Here is a 16,073-nt window from a genome sequence, read left to right as displayed (position 1 = left end):
TTAATGGATGTTCCAGGCTTCGGTGATTATAATCTTAACACACATGATTACAATCTTAACACACATGATTAACAGACATGATTTGTGTGGCTTTCTGAACAGAATGTTACTTACAAAATTTAGCAATCTTGGTTTCGGTCGATGTCATTTGGCTATTTTTTCTCTGTATAAAAACATTCTCTGATAGAGAATGTGTCAACGACCTGACACAAACTATTTCAGATTATCAGACTGAGCAACTACCTCATCCAGAAGCCAATAACACACAATGATCCTCAGGCTTAGTCCTACTGACTGATCTGATTAATACTTCAAGTAGTAATAAACATAACAATGGATCAAAGTATTTAATTAAGGTGTGTGGTCTTTGGAGTCAGTACTAAGCTAATGTAAATCATTTAGTTGATATGCTACAAGTCCTAATGAACCACTGTAAACTACTAATACATATCATGCCTAAACTATTACTTCAATTAGACCAACAAAGTTGACCATGATAACTGATCATATTTTGTATTGGAGAGTCTATTGTGTTTCGAAGTGATTGTTGTTCATTTATCCTTATGTTACAAAATGTAAATAATCACAGCCCCTCTCTGAACCATGACTCAGTAGCTCCCAGAGGCAGGCTCTGTCCGCTGTGGTTTACAGAGGGGTTCTGGGACGAGGGGAGGGGTCAGTCTGATTGACCTGGCTATTTGGCATGACTAAAGCCAGCAGCTGTACCGTAGAGGTAGAAGGGTGCTATTGGGTTGCTGGACATCAATCAGGTTGCAACCACTCTAAATGATCTGCATAGGGAGGGGGGGGGGGGCAGCCACATGGCCATTGAAACTCAGCATCTGGGGGGGGGGGGGTCTTCTGTAATGAGATTGGGTTAGGGACCAAGAGACAGGGAAGGGGGGTTGTGGGGGGGGGGGGGGGTGTTGGTTGGGGGTTGGAGGGGACGGGGGTAGGAACATTGCATCATATGTGCTGCCCTCCACATGACCATGGCAACAGTCAAATAAGCATGACCTCAGTACCTGGCGGTCGAGTGACCGCATTTTTCCAGCTTGTTAAACGGAGCTGTTCCCTGTGGATGGTAGGTAAAGCCACAGAATGTCCGTAGGGTATTTGAATGTGTGATTAACTGTATCAGTCTTTAGACATGATTAGCTGCCAACTCCATGTGATTAATCATTAGGTTTAGTCTGTTGTTTTCAAATATGAGATCACTATTTTCTGTGCTCAGGTAACTTAATTGAGCGCACATTAATGCTTGGGCAAGTTTTATTTACATCTTTAAACAAAGACCATGTGTTCATCCCAATATATTCATAGCATGTAAGCATGTATAGATTCTGTAAACACTTTGGGGGATCAGTAAACAGTTTGTCCAACAAAAAAGGAATATTTTCTGTGTTCTACATAACATTTCATGAAGACAACCATCATTCCACCAAAAACAAATCTACATAATAATAAAGAATAAGGATAAGAAAAAATGTATTTATATATTCATATATAATAAAAACATGGATTTATGGCATCAAATATCCTTTGAAATACCTGAATTACATTCAATGTTACTCTTGTAGCATTTTCAAGTTTCTCTCCCGAGGTAAAGCCAAGCTGCAGTGGGTAAGCAGAACTGTGTCAGGTCTCTCTTCCTCCCTGCTCTGCACAACTCTCTCTCTCACTACTAACACCCTAAAATTACATACATTCTTTCTTTATTATTTCTGAGGTAAAGAAATTCTTCCTGAGCATTTTAACAAGACTACACATATTAAGAAATAAAAGGAGTAGGTGAACAAGAAGACAAATGATTTTAGGGAAGCTGTGGTTATTGACTAAGGGCAGGATACACATTTCTCAGGTAAATTGATTTGAAGGTGGAATGCGTGGCAAACTATCAATACTATATATACACGTGTGTGTATATATATAGTGTGTGTGTATGTAGAAGGGTTTCAACAATATATTATGGTACTTTTTATTCATATGTGATGCTTGTGAGGTTGAACCACATTTATCAGCTAATATGTTCTTTCTAAAATCAGTAAGGATGAATGCTTTGTTTCTGTTCTGGAAAGACATTCAGTAAGAGGACGGTAAATAATACTGTAGCTACTAGCAAGAGAAGAAAACACCTGTGCTTTGTCAAAGTGCACACTAAAAGACCAGTTTAAATGAATAATACAGTTCATAAGCTGTCCATTTGATTATTTAAATATAAAGACAATACGTTATACCAATTGTCATGTCGTGATTTTGGCGAGAAGCTAAAAAGATTATTTTCTCAATTCATCATAGGAGAGACCAAAAACATGGCTTCCCCTAAAATAATGGAAATTGAAACTGCATTGTTCTGCGTTTTTTGGTCAAAACAAGATGGTGGTTGCTGAAATAGAATCCTAAGCCCCTTTTTATGCTTGTCAAATGATCGATGGAGATGAAAGACTAAATAAACTCTACAATACCACCGCAGCGTTCTGGCGATAAATACAATCCTGAGTAGCAGTCAAAGGTGGGGATTTCCCGAACCCTGATTATCCAGAATCTTGGACCACTTCATCTTGCAACAAATAACTGATTTTGTCCTGGACCAAGGGTTAATCAGGATCTTTGAGAGCTTCTGACTAAATGTCTATTTTTTTCCCATTTGATTGGAAAAATGTAACAATGACCCACCCACGAAGGCCTATTCATCATTCTGTTCTTTGGGAGAAATAAAGTATATGTATATTTAGAGCAAATGAAACAGCATACCATGGCATTCTTCACCTGGCATAACTAATATATATTTGCGTGTCAGCACTCAAATGATTGAGCTTTTATTTCCCTCTAAACCTAACTCTTTTGGCTGCATAATAGGTAATGAAGAAAGAAAAAAACAACAACAGAGAAAGATATTGACATTCCCAAGGCTTGTCAGGTCAGAGCAGGGACCAGATGAACGTTTCCCTACAGTGGCTGGCTGCCTCCTCAGTGGCTATACACTTTGCTCCACTCCATGCAAGTGTCCAGCTCTTTTGGAGGGGTGTTTGTGCGCACCTTGCAGAAGGCATTCTCAAAGTCTTTGAAAGCTGGGGGGTTGCTGGGCGTGGGGAGGCCGTGCATGGGCCCCGAGGAGGCGGAGGCCGAGGTGGAGGCGGAGGCCAGCGCCTGCTGACACAGCTGCAGCAGCTCCCACACGGAGAAGCCCTCGCAGCGCTGCAGCACCGCGCTCAGCTCCCTCTCGCTCAGGCTGCAGCCCTGCGGCGCCAGCGTCTGCAGCAGCACCTGTCTGCGCATGGCCGGGTCGGGCAGCCCCACGTGGTAGCGCTTGGCGAAGCTCCGATGCACGGCTTCCTGCAGCATGTCTGGCCGGCCCGTGGCACACACCACGAGGAGCAGCCCCGCCGAGCCCAGCTGGGCCTTCTCCAGGGCGGCCAGCAGCACGGGTCTCAGCCCCTCCTTCTCCATGGCCTCCACCTCGCTGATGAGGACCACCGAGGGCTGCCGCGCCCCCGCCACCTGCAGCAGCGCCCCCAGGATCTGCTCTGCCTCCGCCTTCCACTTGGAGGCCAGCATGGCGCCACTCACCCGGTAGAAGGAGGCCCCCAGCTGGGAAGCCAGGGAGCGGGTCAGGGTGGTCTTCCCCCCTCCCTGGGGGCCAAACAGCAGGACGGTTCTGGGTGGGCGCAGCCCGGGGCTGGGCCGGAGCACGGGCCACAGCAGGTCCTCCTCCAGGGCCGCCTTGACGTGGGTGAGGCCCACCAGCTCCCCCCACAGCAGGGCAGGGCTGCAGTCCAGCAGCTCCCCGTCCACCAGGTCCAGCACACGAGGGTCGGGGCTCTTCAGGGCTTCCCCGGCCTGGCTGCACAGAGAGGGCCGCTTGTGGGCGTGGGAGCGGTGCCGCAGGGAGAACCCCTGCTCCTCCCCTCCGTTCTCCCCTGTCAGGCCCGTGGGGGGGCTGTACTCCCCGGCCACCCCGTAGGGAGGAGAAACCAGAGGCTGAGGGGAGGGTTTGCTGGGCTTGAAGGCCTGAGAGTCTGTGCCGCCTCCGCTGAAGCCGTTTCCCCGACACTCGCCTTTGTCGGCCAAGCTGTAGGGCGACTCTCCTCCGGTCTTCATGGGGTCGTAGCCGTACTTCCTGTAGCGTGAGCCGTCCCCCTCCTCCTCGTCCTCAAGCGTCATCTCAAAGGCCTTCCTCTTGAGCGGACCCCCAGACTCGGACCCCCCTAGGATAGCATTCTGGTAGCTATAGCTGCCCCCCACCGCAGTGGGCCGCGAGGGCAAGGGGGTGGGGGCGGCCAGGCCCGAAGGCAGGTAACCTGATGACGGGTGACCAAAGCTTGGGGTCAGACTGGCCTGGTGGGGGTAGCTGCTGTGGGGGTAGTTGTAGACCGGGTTGGAGGGTGAGTAGCTCGGCACCAGGGTGGATGGGGGCTGGAGCGCGTGGAGCGAGGCCGGGGGAAGGGCTGCGCTGGGCTGGGGACAGTAGCCAGACGAGAGGTAGGAGCCATTGTAGCTGGGCGGGTATTCGCCCGAGTGGGAGCCGTTGCAGGAACTGCTGCCACTGTAGCCAGAGTCTGAGAGGTTACTGTTGATCACTGACACGCTACTCGCCCCCTGGGGCCCTGCACTGGCAGCCCCAGCCTTGGGGCCTGACAGGCTGTCGTGGCCCCCGGGGGCCACCAGGGGGTACCCCCCCTCAGAGCCGTGAGTCAGCGGCCAGGGCTCCAGCTCCGTCTTGGGGCCGTTGAGGCCGGCGAACGCCCCGGGTCCCTCGGCGTAGCCGGCGCTCAGAGGCGGCGGGCGCTCGTAGGAGGAATCCAGCAGGCCCGAGTACTTCTCGGCGTATCGCTTCAGCAGGTTGGAGGCGGTGAGGGCCGAGATGTCGTCGTTGGCCCAAGCGTGGCTGCCGCGGCCGCGCCCGGCATACAGCTCGGACTTGTGGGCCGGGGAGGAGGTGGTGGAGGACACGTCCAAGTGCTGCTCGGGCCACTGGCTGAGGGGCTGGGCATGCTCCGGGTTCCAGTGCATCTTCAATAGGCCTACAGGAGAGACACACACATACACCGGTTAGATCAACACAAAGGCTAGCGCTCGCATCGTCGTCAAGGCACCTAACGAGCCAGGCTGGCTGGTGGGAGGGGGATGAACGGTCTGAACGAGGATGAAGCGGTGGCCGTCTCTCCGTCCCTTCTCTCATGTGCTTCTCCTCTTCTCTGACACGCCACATGGGCCACGGCCCCTCCTGTCTCCAGACAGACGGGGCGAGAGGGAGAGAGGGCTTTCTCGTTTGGAATCGTTTTTTATTATTACCATCATCCCTGGGAGCAGAAGGAGCTCCAGTTACTCAGAGAGAGGGGGGCTGAGAGGGAGGGAGGGAAACAGAAAAGTGAGGGGCAGAGGGAGTGAAATAGAGAAGGGGAGGGCGGGGGGGGGGGGTTCGGTTGCAGGAATTGAATCGGCCGTTTCCCAGCCCTGCGCTCTGTGTGTGTGTGATAAGTACAATTTCCCTGCAACCGCGCAGCATCTGCAGGTCTCCCAGAGGAGCCATTGTTATCTCTCCTCGCGCATGTTTCTCTGAATGCCTTATTCAGCCACCACCACCACCCGTCCCCCCTTCCCTCCCACCATCCACAGCACGTCAAAAAGGCCCAGTGGCCGGCTGGACAGGGGGCTGGAGAGGGGGAAGGGGGAGGACGGGCAGGAGGGAGGGAGGGAGGGGTGAATGGACAGTGGTAGGGAGATTTTTGTTTTTTGTTGAGGGGGGTGGGGAGCAGGAGAGAGTGTGCTATTCATCGGGCAGCCTCCCATGGAACATTGGGAGAGTGGAATGCCCTCTCCTCTGTCTGACACCACCAACACTCTGGGTCCTGATTAATCATGCAGGCCTGCTCCCCGCGCAGCACAGCGGACGCAAGGCTGCGCTAACGGCAGCTAGCGCTAATGGAGGGAAACAGTCACTTTTCTTTCCATGTCTACCCCCCCCCCCCCCCCCCCCACCCACACACACACCTTTCCTTTTCCCCTCTCCTGTGCTTTTTCTCTCGTTAGTTTCATCCTACGGTTGATTATTTATTCGGCCTTTGTTATTCTTTAGGATTGCTCATCCAAATCTTAAGCACATTCCGAAACAGATGGCAAGTCAACCAACGCTGTATTGCTCATTGAAACACGACCAACAACATTTTGAGTTTGCCTTTCTACCATTGGTTGTAGGAGAATTGCACAGGGGCCAACTGTCAAGAGAACAAAGTTATGTGACACTACCAATGGCAATCGCTCTGTCCTTAAGACTCAGGTACTTCTAGCCTAGGCGTTAGCTTGACATTCCAGGCATAGCTTGGCATTATTGAGCTGTCATGATGTAGCTCTGGGGTGAAGGCTTCCACTGGCAGAAAATAGAGAGGTAAAAAGTGGAATAAAGCACCAGGCTTCATTACCGCTCTTTAGAGGCGCTGCCATTTATTATTCATACCTCTGTCTGGGTGTGTGGAGACAGGATTCTTATTGCCATTTAAATCAAACTTCAATATCCAGCACAGCCGGTTTATAACACTCTCCTTGTGCTTTACCCTCTCAAATCTGGCCTCTCTCTCTTCCCCCTGCCTGGAAAACCTCCACAGTGTGTGTGTGTGTGTCTTCAGATTACGTCTGCTGTTTATTCAGTCCGATCCGACCAGAAGACCAGATGGCCATTGGATTATCAGGTCCTTCATATTCAAATCCACTGCCTTAAGTTCCCAATGTCCAAACCAGTTAAAGTCGTCTAAGCATCGCACACAGCATTCCCCCTCTCCCCAGGAACAGGCCACGGGTCTGTGTAGGCCTCGCTTTCTGCGGGTTTTTTGTTGTCGTTGTTCATTTTGTTTTCACGAACGTGCAGGAGACAGTCGGCTCCTCCTCACCCAGCTGACACGTATTTTTTTGGGGGTGCGGTTTGACTCAGAGGTCATTGTCCAGGCTGCGGAAACAGTATACGTCCTGCAGGCCGTTCCCATCTGCAGGGCCAGTTTGTGAGCGGGCCAATAATGGGGCCTGTGTGTGACAGAGATGGATGAGAGCCCAGGGGAGCTCATAAAACCATGCAGCGAGGGGAGGGAGGGAGAGGAAGGAGGGGGAGGGAGGGAGGGAGGGAGGGAGGGAGGGAGGGAGGGAGGGAGGGAGGGAGGGAGGGAGGGAGGGAGAGGAAGGAGTGGACAGCAGGCGTTCCGTCCTCTCCGGGGCGGACCGGGGCAGACATTAGAGGACTCAGCGAGGCGGGCTAACGACTGTCCACTCTATCATGGAAACAGCACACCACAGAACCAGCAGACGATGCCCCCCCCCCCCCCCCCCCCCCCCCCACCACACACACACACACACACCACTTATTTTCTTCCTCTCTGTCACTGCCGCCGAGACGAGCTGCAGCTGGAGCGAGCAGAGGGACAGGCTCGGCCATCTTTTTAGCGCAATCAGGGGAGAAACCAAGAATCCAATCACACTATTTTCTCCTCAGAAGCGACAAGAGGCCTTAAGGACCCAGCCCTGTCACGTCCCTATCTGACCATGCCCGGCACTGCTGGTCAGTCACCCATGATGAACGTGGCAGGATTGCTCTCCGGTTTAGCCCCTTGCTTTAATTAGATCTTGCCCTCAGTGGGATTGGGGGTTTTGAAGGCAACATCTCCATGATAATCTGCACTAACTCTAATCTACACTTCTGTTGAAATTGGACCAGTTCCACAGATTAATTTGGCGCTAGGCACTGGGAGGACATTAAGATTAGAATCAGGAAATGTGAATGTTCCTCCAGGCTTTATCAAACTCGTTAGCCGCGAAGACAACTATAATTTTCATTATAATGGAGGATTATGCAATAAAACCTCACAAATAACATTTATGTAAGGTGGAAGATCTCACATACCTATTTTATATACCAGTCCGAAAGATAATTCTGTCCTGTGGGTGTCTCTAGTAGATTGGAATCATATTCACGCAAACATATCTCCCTTCTAACGGGTATACAAATGTGCCCTGATTCTAAAGATGACTCTGCATTGTGATTATTGTTTGAGGAAAGGAAACCCATCCAGCCTGTGCCCTTTTCAGTACGGCTTGATAAGAAGCTTGTCTGCATGCAAGTGTGCATGCGTGTGTGCTTGTGTGTGTGTTCGGAGCCCCAGGAGAGACAGATGTTTGCTACTCCGTCCTCCCTGCTGCCTGTTGGGGGTATTGTGGTGGACAGGCAGCAGGGCTAGCAGACGTCCGCGCCTAGAAAACAATCCTGTTGGCCCTGAGACAAAGCCTGAAGGATCCCATTGTCCGCGGGCTGCCTAATTATGGAAATCTTATGAATCTATTCAGCGGCAGTCCACTGACAGCCTTTGTGCTGGCCTGGGATTTATCGAGGAACCTGTGTGAGCTGTATCCTTTTGTAGGAGTGCGTGATGAAGACAGTGGCCGGGCCCTCCTCGACAGACATGAGCTTTTCCTTTTAGGGACCCGCTCTGCGAGGCCTGCTCCACCAAGTTCTGCTTTACTCAGGGAAACAGGGGAGGAGGAGGGTTAAGTCATCTGAAGTGAAGGTCTGTCGGTTATCTCTGCGTCCCACTGCTATTTCCTGCTTCCCGACGTCACAATGAGATTTAGGGGGGGGTTTTCGAGGGAAAAGAAAGGGGTTTCAGCTTGCGTCGGCGGGGTGGGACAAGCGAGTTTCTGGGATACAGGTGAGGCCTGGAGGGAGCCACAATGTGAGCCCGGCAGGCAAGACTAGCCCTGGAGGGCATCTACTACTGGACGCTCCGCTGTTCTGGGCGGCCCCCGGCCCTGCTTCACAGCTCTCCCCAGAGGGCTCTATCTCACTCCCGTCCCTTTCCCTTCCTCCGCGAGCCAGCTTGTCAACAGGAAAGCTCTGGGTCCTAAGGGCAGTCCTCAGGAACACACCCCATCCCAGCCGACCCTGTAAACCCCCTCCACCTGCTCCACCCAGCTGTGCAGGATAGGAACCAACGCCAAGCCATCCTAACCGGATCATATCCTGGTTGGGTCCATTCAGCTCCTTTCTCATTGGGGCCTGATGCTGTTTGCCGTGGGTTTCTAAGTTACCGTAGTGACTTGGCTAAGTGGCTTCTGCTGTTATATACTCAGCCTGACTTCCTGGTGATCACCCAGAGGGGGGTTGCGTTTTGATGGAATAGCGTGGAGTTTAAAACCCTTCCGTTCCAACCATTTTGCTCTCATTCAAAGTCAAACTGATCAAATGCTGAAGGTATCTCTCAGTGCGATTTCCAAACGGTGGTCGTGTTGACCTTAGATGGCCCATCAGGCAAATAACATTTATAGAGTGAGTAGATCCAAACGTGCCAAATGAGAACACCTCTGATATTTCTGGATACCCAGACGCACTATAGCTTTCTTTCACACTAATATAACAAAGTGCTGATAACTATGTAGTTCTACATGCCATGGTTCTGCATTATAACTTGATGACCGAGAGGACAGGTGATTTAAAAAGAGAGATCGTGCACACCAGTGTGACAGGGACTATTTTGTGCTGATGAATCACAAACGTGTCTCCAGGTTGCAGAAGAAGCGGATGTGTATGATAAGTATTCAGCAAACAGGAGGTCATTAATGCACTGGCGCATGCAGCACCTCATGTCAGCCCGGGCTGTTTAACAAGGTTCTGTGAGGGAGGCCAAATGAGGCTCAGCTCATTGCAGCTCAACACAAGCATTCTGAGTAGCTCAGACTCAGATAGGTTCATACATGAGCATAGTGGGTGGACTAAGTGTTTTAGTACACATGCTTGATGACTTAACTGACATGTGGAAGTTGGTTAATATTTTCTTATGAGGAAGCTGAAACCTTCAAGTATATATATATATATAAATATATATTTTATCAAATATCAAATAGCCGATTCTCATCATGGTGAGATCTGCTTCTGTGTGTGGAACAGTGACTCATAAAAACACCAAACTCACTACACCACCACATTCTCTGCCGTCTAAGACAATGTGGAACGTACAATCAAATGCAACATTCTGTTTATAGAGATCACTTATTCTTTTAACTGACCCGATAAAAAAAAAATCATATCTGGTCAGCCCTACTCAGTACTGGTGTCACTATCCCGCGTCACCATGCCAGTCACTACAGCTTCCCTCCGATCCTCCCCACACTGGGGTTCAAACCCTGAGACCCTCTGAGCATGAAAGCAACAACCACTTCAATAACCACCGTGCAGCTACGCCACCGAAAAGCTCCATCTACAATAGCAGCGGTGGGTGGTGTTTACACTGAGGGGTAAGTTCAGCCAATTCAACTCAGTGGGAACACACAATCAGCTTGTGTTCGGCTCGGAGCTGATATTCTGGGGATATGTACAGTAGATGAGGTGTACAAAGGGTCTGCAGAAACCCTGAGGGCTTGGAGGCAGCACAGAAGATGACCCCCCCGAGGGCACAGTGGGAGTCAGGGGGATTTCATGAGACCCCAAAACATCCATTAGCTGGACATAATGCCCACACTGGACTAGCCGGGGGGGGGTCATAATTTATCAACCGTGCATAATTGGGTACCGCAAAAGAAAATTATTATAAATCTGGGTGTTAGTCACAGGGTTGCTATCAATCAAAGGAAACACAATCTCTTTCTCCCTCCGCCGTTCTCCTTCTCTCTTCTGATCCTTCTCCCGTGGCTCTAAAAATATGTAATAACAGAAGCGTGTGGGGGGCTCACAGGGGCGTCCTCACACCTGCTGCCCAGCACGCAGCCAGGAGCTGCTGCCCAGCATGCAAACAGGAGCTGCTGCTCGTTCTTACAGACCGGCTCCCTGGAGGAACCACGACCACTCCTGCTGTGGCATTGAGGAGACATGCTGCAGCTCTCCTCTCCTTCTCTCCCTCCCTCTGTCTCTCCAACCCCCTGTCTCTCTCTCTCTCCATCCCTCCCTCAGTCTCTCTAACCCCCTGTCTCTCTCTCTTTCTCCCTCTGTCTCTTTAACCCCCTGTCTCTCTCTCTCTCCCACACCCACCACCAACACACACACACACACCAGTCCAGAGGGCTGGTTGTCAGGTTCAGCGCTCCTCCATGTTTCAGAGTGAGGGCAGGATCCTGTGTTCCGGCTCTGGAGTCCACCCTGCAAACAGGGCTGTGCTGCTGCTATATACAGCTAAATCATTCTGGCAGCGGGCAGTTGCACAGGGAGAAGTGGGGTGGAAATATTAATGGACTTCAATGTCTTCAACTGTTTCAGTTGACTGTTTCAGTTCTTCAAATATTTGGAGTGGTTTTGTGTGTAGCATTGAGGTGACTGCTTACAGTAATGGTCTTCCGTTTAAGTTTGATTCAATGGCAAACATGCAAACAATCGCTAACCACAATCACAACCTTCCTTTGATGAGCACACCCTCTGGAACGAAAGACTGGAGCAGGCGGAAAAATCTGGATGCATCCCTCCTTGCTCATAATTTTAGAAACGGCTCCACCATCCCCCGAGCTCTCGAGCGCACGTCCGCAAATGGCAGGAGCCCAGGCCAGGCAAGGCTGACCCCCCCCCCTTACACACACACACAAATGCACGCTTTCCCTTTAAGGAAAACAGGGGCCCTATTTTCTCACTGCAGGCTGACGTTAAGTCATTGTGTCCACTAATATATCAAAGAACAGCTGTCCTGAGGCTCTGAGATGACCAGTCGCCCCCTCCATCTGTCTCTCATCGCCAAGTCTTTCCTCTATTTTACCCTTTTTGGCTCTCTTCCTTCCAATCTCTGCCTCCACCCCGCCCCACACACACCCCCACCCCCTTCCTCCCTCTGTTTCATGCAGCACGTCCCCCTCCGCTCCTCCAAATCCCTTGGTCCATCTCCTAGATTACACTCTGGCCCTCTGACCACATGGACAGCTCTGGGATTGGATGTTTTCTCTTGGCACGCACACACACACACACACACACACACACACACACACAGCTTCACTGTGAATAACAGTTTTTTTATGGGATGTGAGCTATAACAAACGGTGGACGGCACAGCGATAACAGGAGTGTTCTCGAGTGCGGTCGTTTCTTCATGCTCTGCAGAGGTGAAGCCTCTGTGCTTCTCATCGGTTGGTCCGGATTCTGCTGCCTCAGGACCCCTGTGAAGTCCAGCCATCCAAAGGAACCTCGCCGCCCTGTTACCATACTGCTCCTTAATTGGGCCCTTATTGGAAGCTGAGGTCACCTTAATGAGCTCACGAACGCTGGGAGGGACCTATGGAGACACAGGGGCCGCATGTCTCTAACCTCTTCACACGCACACGCGCACGCAAACGCACGCACGCACACACACATGCACACACACGCGCACACTGGACATCGCACCCAGGGGCTAATTAGAGCCCATTCACACCCCTCACTAATGATCCCTGCTCTTATTCACCCAGGCACTTCAGCAGGCTCTGTGTTTACACAAGGACTCCAGCCCCTGCCCCAGCCCCTGCCCCAGCCCCAGCCCCAGCCCCAGCCCCAGCCCCTGCCCCTGCCACACCACACTCACACCAGCCCTTTCACTGGAAGCGATAGATATAATAGAGACACATCCTGCTCCAGGAGGCAAAATGGGCCCCTCCACTTATTATATGCAAACTGCCTCATGATTCAAGTCTGGACCCTCACAAGCCATTCACTGAGAGAGAAAGGGGTGGGAAGGAGGGTGTGTGGAGGACTGGGGAGGGGGGGTGAAGAAAGTGAGGCGGGGAGAGGGGGGGTAGGACTGAGAAACAAAGTACGTGCGCAAGGAGAGAGTTTTTCCCAAAAGTGACGTCAACAGTGTTTATGTGTGTGAGAGAATGAGAGAGAGAGAGAGAGAGAGAGAGGAGAGAGAGAGAGAGAGAGGGAGAGAGAGAGAGAGAGAGAGAGAGAGAGAGAGAGAGAGAGAGAGAGGGAGGGAGAGAGAGAGAGAGACAGAGAAGGGTGAGTGAAAGTTAGAAAAGGGCTTTGGAGCTGGGGGTTGCACCGACTGTGTGTATATGTATGCATGTGTGTATGTGTGTGTGTGTGCGGGGGTTTCAAAAGAAAAAGGTATCGCTCCAACAGCGGGGCCCCCAAGCAACAAGAGTTAGGGCACTCCTGGGTTGCCGGCCTGGGACTGATTTAGGAGTGCGTTTGAAGTGCAGATTACAGATTCTTTGGGCCAAATCCCTCCAGGAGTATCTATGGCCCCCGGAATCTCTCTCAGGTTTCTTCCAGGTCCGGCCCTGGCCGCACGGCCCCAGCTTGAGGTCCCCTGGATGGAGAAGATACAGCAACCAGGGGCCAGACACTCTGGGTGTGTGGGGCGGGGGGGGGGGGGGGGGGGGGGGCACGCACTGGGAAGGTGAATGGAAGATTTGGGCCCGGCCATCTATAGGGAAAGGATAGTGTTTGTGTGTGTGTGAGTTTGGAGCTGCGTTTTCACGTGCAGCGGTCATTTATCCAACACAAACACGACTGACATGCCTGTAGTGGGAGTCCGAAGTCACACAGAGCAGGAACGCTCCCGTTTCCCCACAAAGAGAATTCCAACATGGAGGTGAGACTGTTCACATGGACACTCAGGCCCTCTTTGCTTGGTGTCTGTCTGGCGGAGTTCTGGCCAGAATCAAGAAACACAAATGAAAGAATGCGGCCAGGTGTGTCAGCTGAAGACAGAGGAGACTCTCAGAATCTGTGTGTGTGTGTGTGTGCGCGTGTGTGTATGTGTGTGTGTGTGTATGTGTGTGTCTGTGTGTGTGGGTGTGTGTGTGTGTGTCTGTGTGTGTCTGTGTGTGTGTGTGTGTGTGTGTCTGTGTGTGTGTGAATGTGTGTGTGTGTATGCACTTCACAGCCTCAGAGAGTACACAGGGTGACGAACTCCCAGTCTGACTCTCCTCCTGCCCTACCAGAGACACACTAGACAGCCTGTTCCTAATGGTCCCACCAGTCTCAGCCCAGTGGAACAGAGCTGCTCTGTCAATGACATCAGCCTGTACAGTACAATAAAGCCAGTATCGTACACTCGTAAAGAAGACTCTGGAAAGTTGAGACAAAGGCCAATATTGGGTGTGATGGATGAGTCCAGGCTGGGGAGAGCCGTGTGCAGGGATCTGAAGGCATGCTAACTATTCCACAGGTCGTTTGAGACATTCTTGGAGTCTGGAGCCGCACGTATACCCCAGCAGTGGAGAGGCCAGTGGGCCAGACTGGACTGCCAGGCTATACAAGGAGCGCATGGCACTTACTGTTACGCACTTCCTGCAGGCCTCAAAAGGCACATCACCATGCAGAACATCTTTTGCTTCATGACAATTTATCGATTATTTGTTGGCTAATGTTTTGGACCCTCGATGGAATACATGGCTGTGGACTACGTTGCCCTGCTAAAACAAGCTGTTCGTCCACAAACGCTCAAATGCAACGAAATCAGTCATTAACAGACAATCGCTTGTTTCGGAAGTCAGAAGAACGTGTGCCTGTTCTAATCGGAGCGTTTTTCCAGTTTAAATCCTTATCCTCCCACACGCACCACAAGCAATGGCCTCCTCAATCCATCTCAGAGACGCCAAAAAGGGGGGATTTAATCCATTCATTATAAAGTAATACTTTTTAAATTGAGTGTCCTGTTTGATTTCTCCCTCCATTCTTGTAACTGTCATGCCAATAAACCTCCTTTGAGGCGAGATAAAGAGCCGGGAGGAGAGGGGGGGCTGGAGGCTGAGGCTGGGGGAGGCCAGCCCCATGCTGGCGGCTGCACAATGGTGTTTTGGAGAGGCAGACCACTGGACATGAATGAATACTTGTGGGGGTGGGGCTGAAACTGGACACGTCAGTTATTAGGTCAGCATCGAAGGGTGTTGCTGGTGGAGGGTGTAGGGGTGGAGGGGTGATAGTGGTGGTGGTGGTGGTGGGGAGGGGGGGGAGGGGGTTGAATCCTGAAACCAGGAGAAGGACGAGCTGCTGCTGCTAAAGACATCACTGCAGCCAAACTCTGCTCCTCTGCTCTGGTATATTTCCCTCCCTCCCTCTCCTCCATGCTGGTCAAGGTCCAGAACTGGAACTGAGGTTTTCTATATCCAAATGCACATGGGGTATTTGTGTGTGTGCGTCGGGGGGGGGGGGGGGGGGGGGGGGGGGGGGGGGGGGCGACGACTCCTGAACAAGGAACTTAACAGTGGATTTGTCTGATAAAAAAAGGTACAGAGTGTGCTCCTATGTACAGGGACCCATTGATTTTGTCAAAGTCCAGACTAGCACAGAGGGGGGCTGTGGAATTTGGCAGGTAGATGAGAGTGAGTAAATGCAATGTTACTGTACTTACTATAGGGGACAATGGGACTCAGCATTCTGTGGAGCTGGTCTCAGTTAGGAGTTGAGTGGTTCAGTAATAGCCAGGTTAGTGTCTGTCCACCTGTAGTCCATCACTGGCATGTGTTCGCATTGACATTCTACAAGAGCAAGCCCTGAAAGGGGGGGGTGGGGGGGGGGGGGAGAGAGAGAGGGAGAGGGGGAGAACCAGTTACAGGCTGAACAATGTCTGGACAAACACACACACTTGTCAACTAACCCTTTCACACATACTCACAGACCAGGACCAAACTAAACACACAAAACTGGAAGAATTCCCTCCAATGACAGAATTACTGAGAAACCCAGGAGGAAGCCTGCAAACCTAACAATAACACACACACACACATACACACACATGCACACACACACACATGCACACACACACACACACGAAAAGACACACACGCAGGCACACAGTCATCCAAATTGACACACACAGAGGTATTCATTAAAGGCAGGCACACAGGCATTAAGCTGATTGTCTGCCTGTGTCCAGTCTCTAAAGAATGCTTTTTAAATCTGCCTTACAAAAATCACCGTGCATACCAGGGCTATGTGCGCTGGGGCAGTAAAGACTGCATTCTCACGAGAGCCACCACATAACATCTGCAAAATTAAGAAACAAAACTGAAGATTGAGTGACCCCAAAACATATATTTATTTAATGTATTAATTGTTGTGTTGTCAACTTGATAAAATAGAAGGATGTTTGTGAAAGGCGGGGGGGGGGGGGGGGGGGGGGGGGGGGGTCACAAGA

General features: G+C 51.3%; 1 protein-coding gene across 2 annotated transcripts; it reads right to left on the bottom strand.

Annotated features, from left to right (window-relative positions):
- Positions 1–924: 924 nt before the first annotated feature.
- Positions 925–16,026, bottom strand: fignl2 (fidgetin like 2). Of its 2 annotated transcripts, XM_047039640.1 has the most exons (3): positions 15,863–16,026; positions 15,288–15,429; positions 925–5,024 (listed from the first exon to the last, which is right to left on the bottom strand). In XM_047039640.1, exons 2-3 carry the CDS (start codon positions 15,310–15,312, stop codon positions 2,971–2,973), a joined length of 2,079 nt encoding a protein of 692 aa, XP_046895596.1. In that variant the 5' UTR covers positions 15,313–15,429; positions 15,863–16,026; the 3' UTR covers positions 925–2,970. The 2 variants fall into 2 exon arrangements, with proteins under 2 accessions (XP_046895596.1, XP_046895597.1); XM_047039641.1 differs by lacking the exon at positions 15,863–16,026 and having other exon boundaries at positions 15,288–15,851.
- Between the last annotated feature and the right edge of the window lie 47 nt (positions 16,027–16,073).

This window comes from Hypomesus transpacificus, chromosome 18 (assembly GCF_021917145.1).
Source record: "Hypomesus transpacificus isolate Combined female chromosome 18, fHypTra1, whole genome shotgun sequence".
NCBI lineage: Eukaryota > Metazoa > Chordata > Actinopteri > Osmeriformes > Osmeridae > Hypomesus > Hypomesus transpacificus.
The sequence above is the reverse complement of the archived record's forward strand: the minus strand, read 5'-3'. Positions and strand labels throughout refer to the sequence as shown.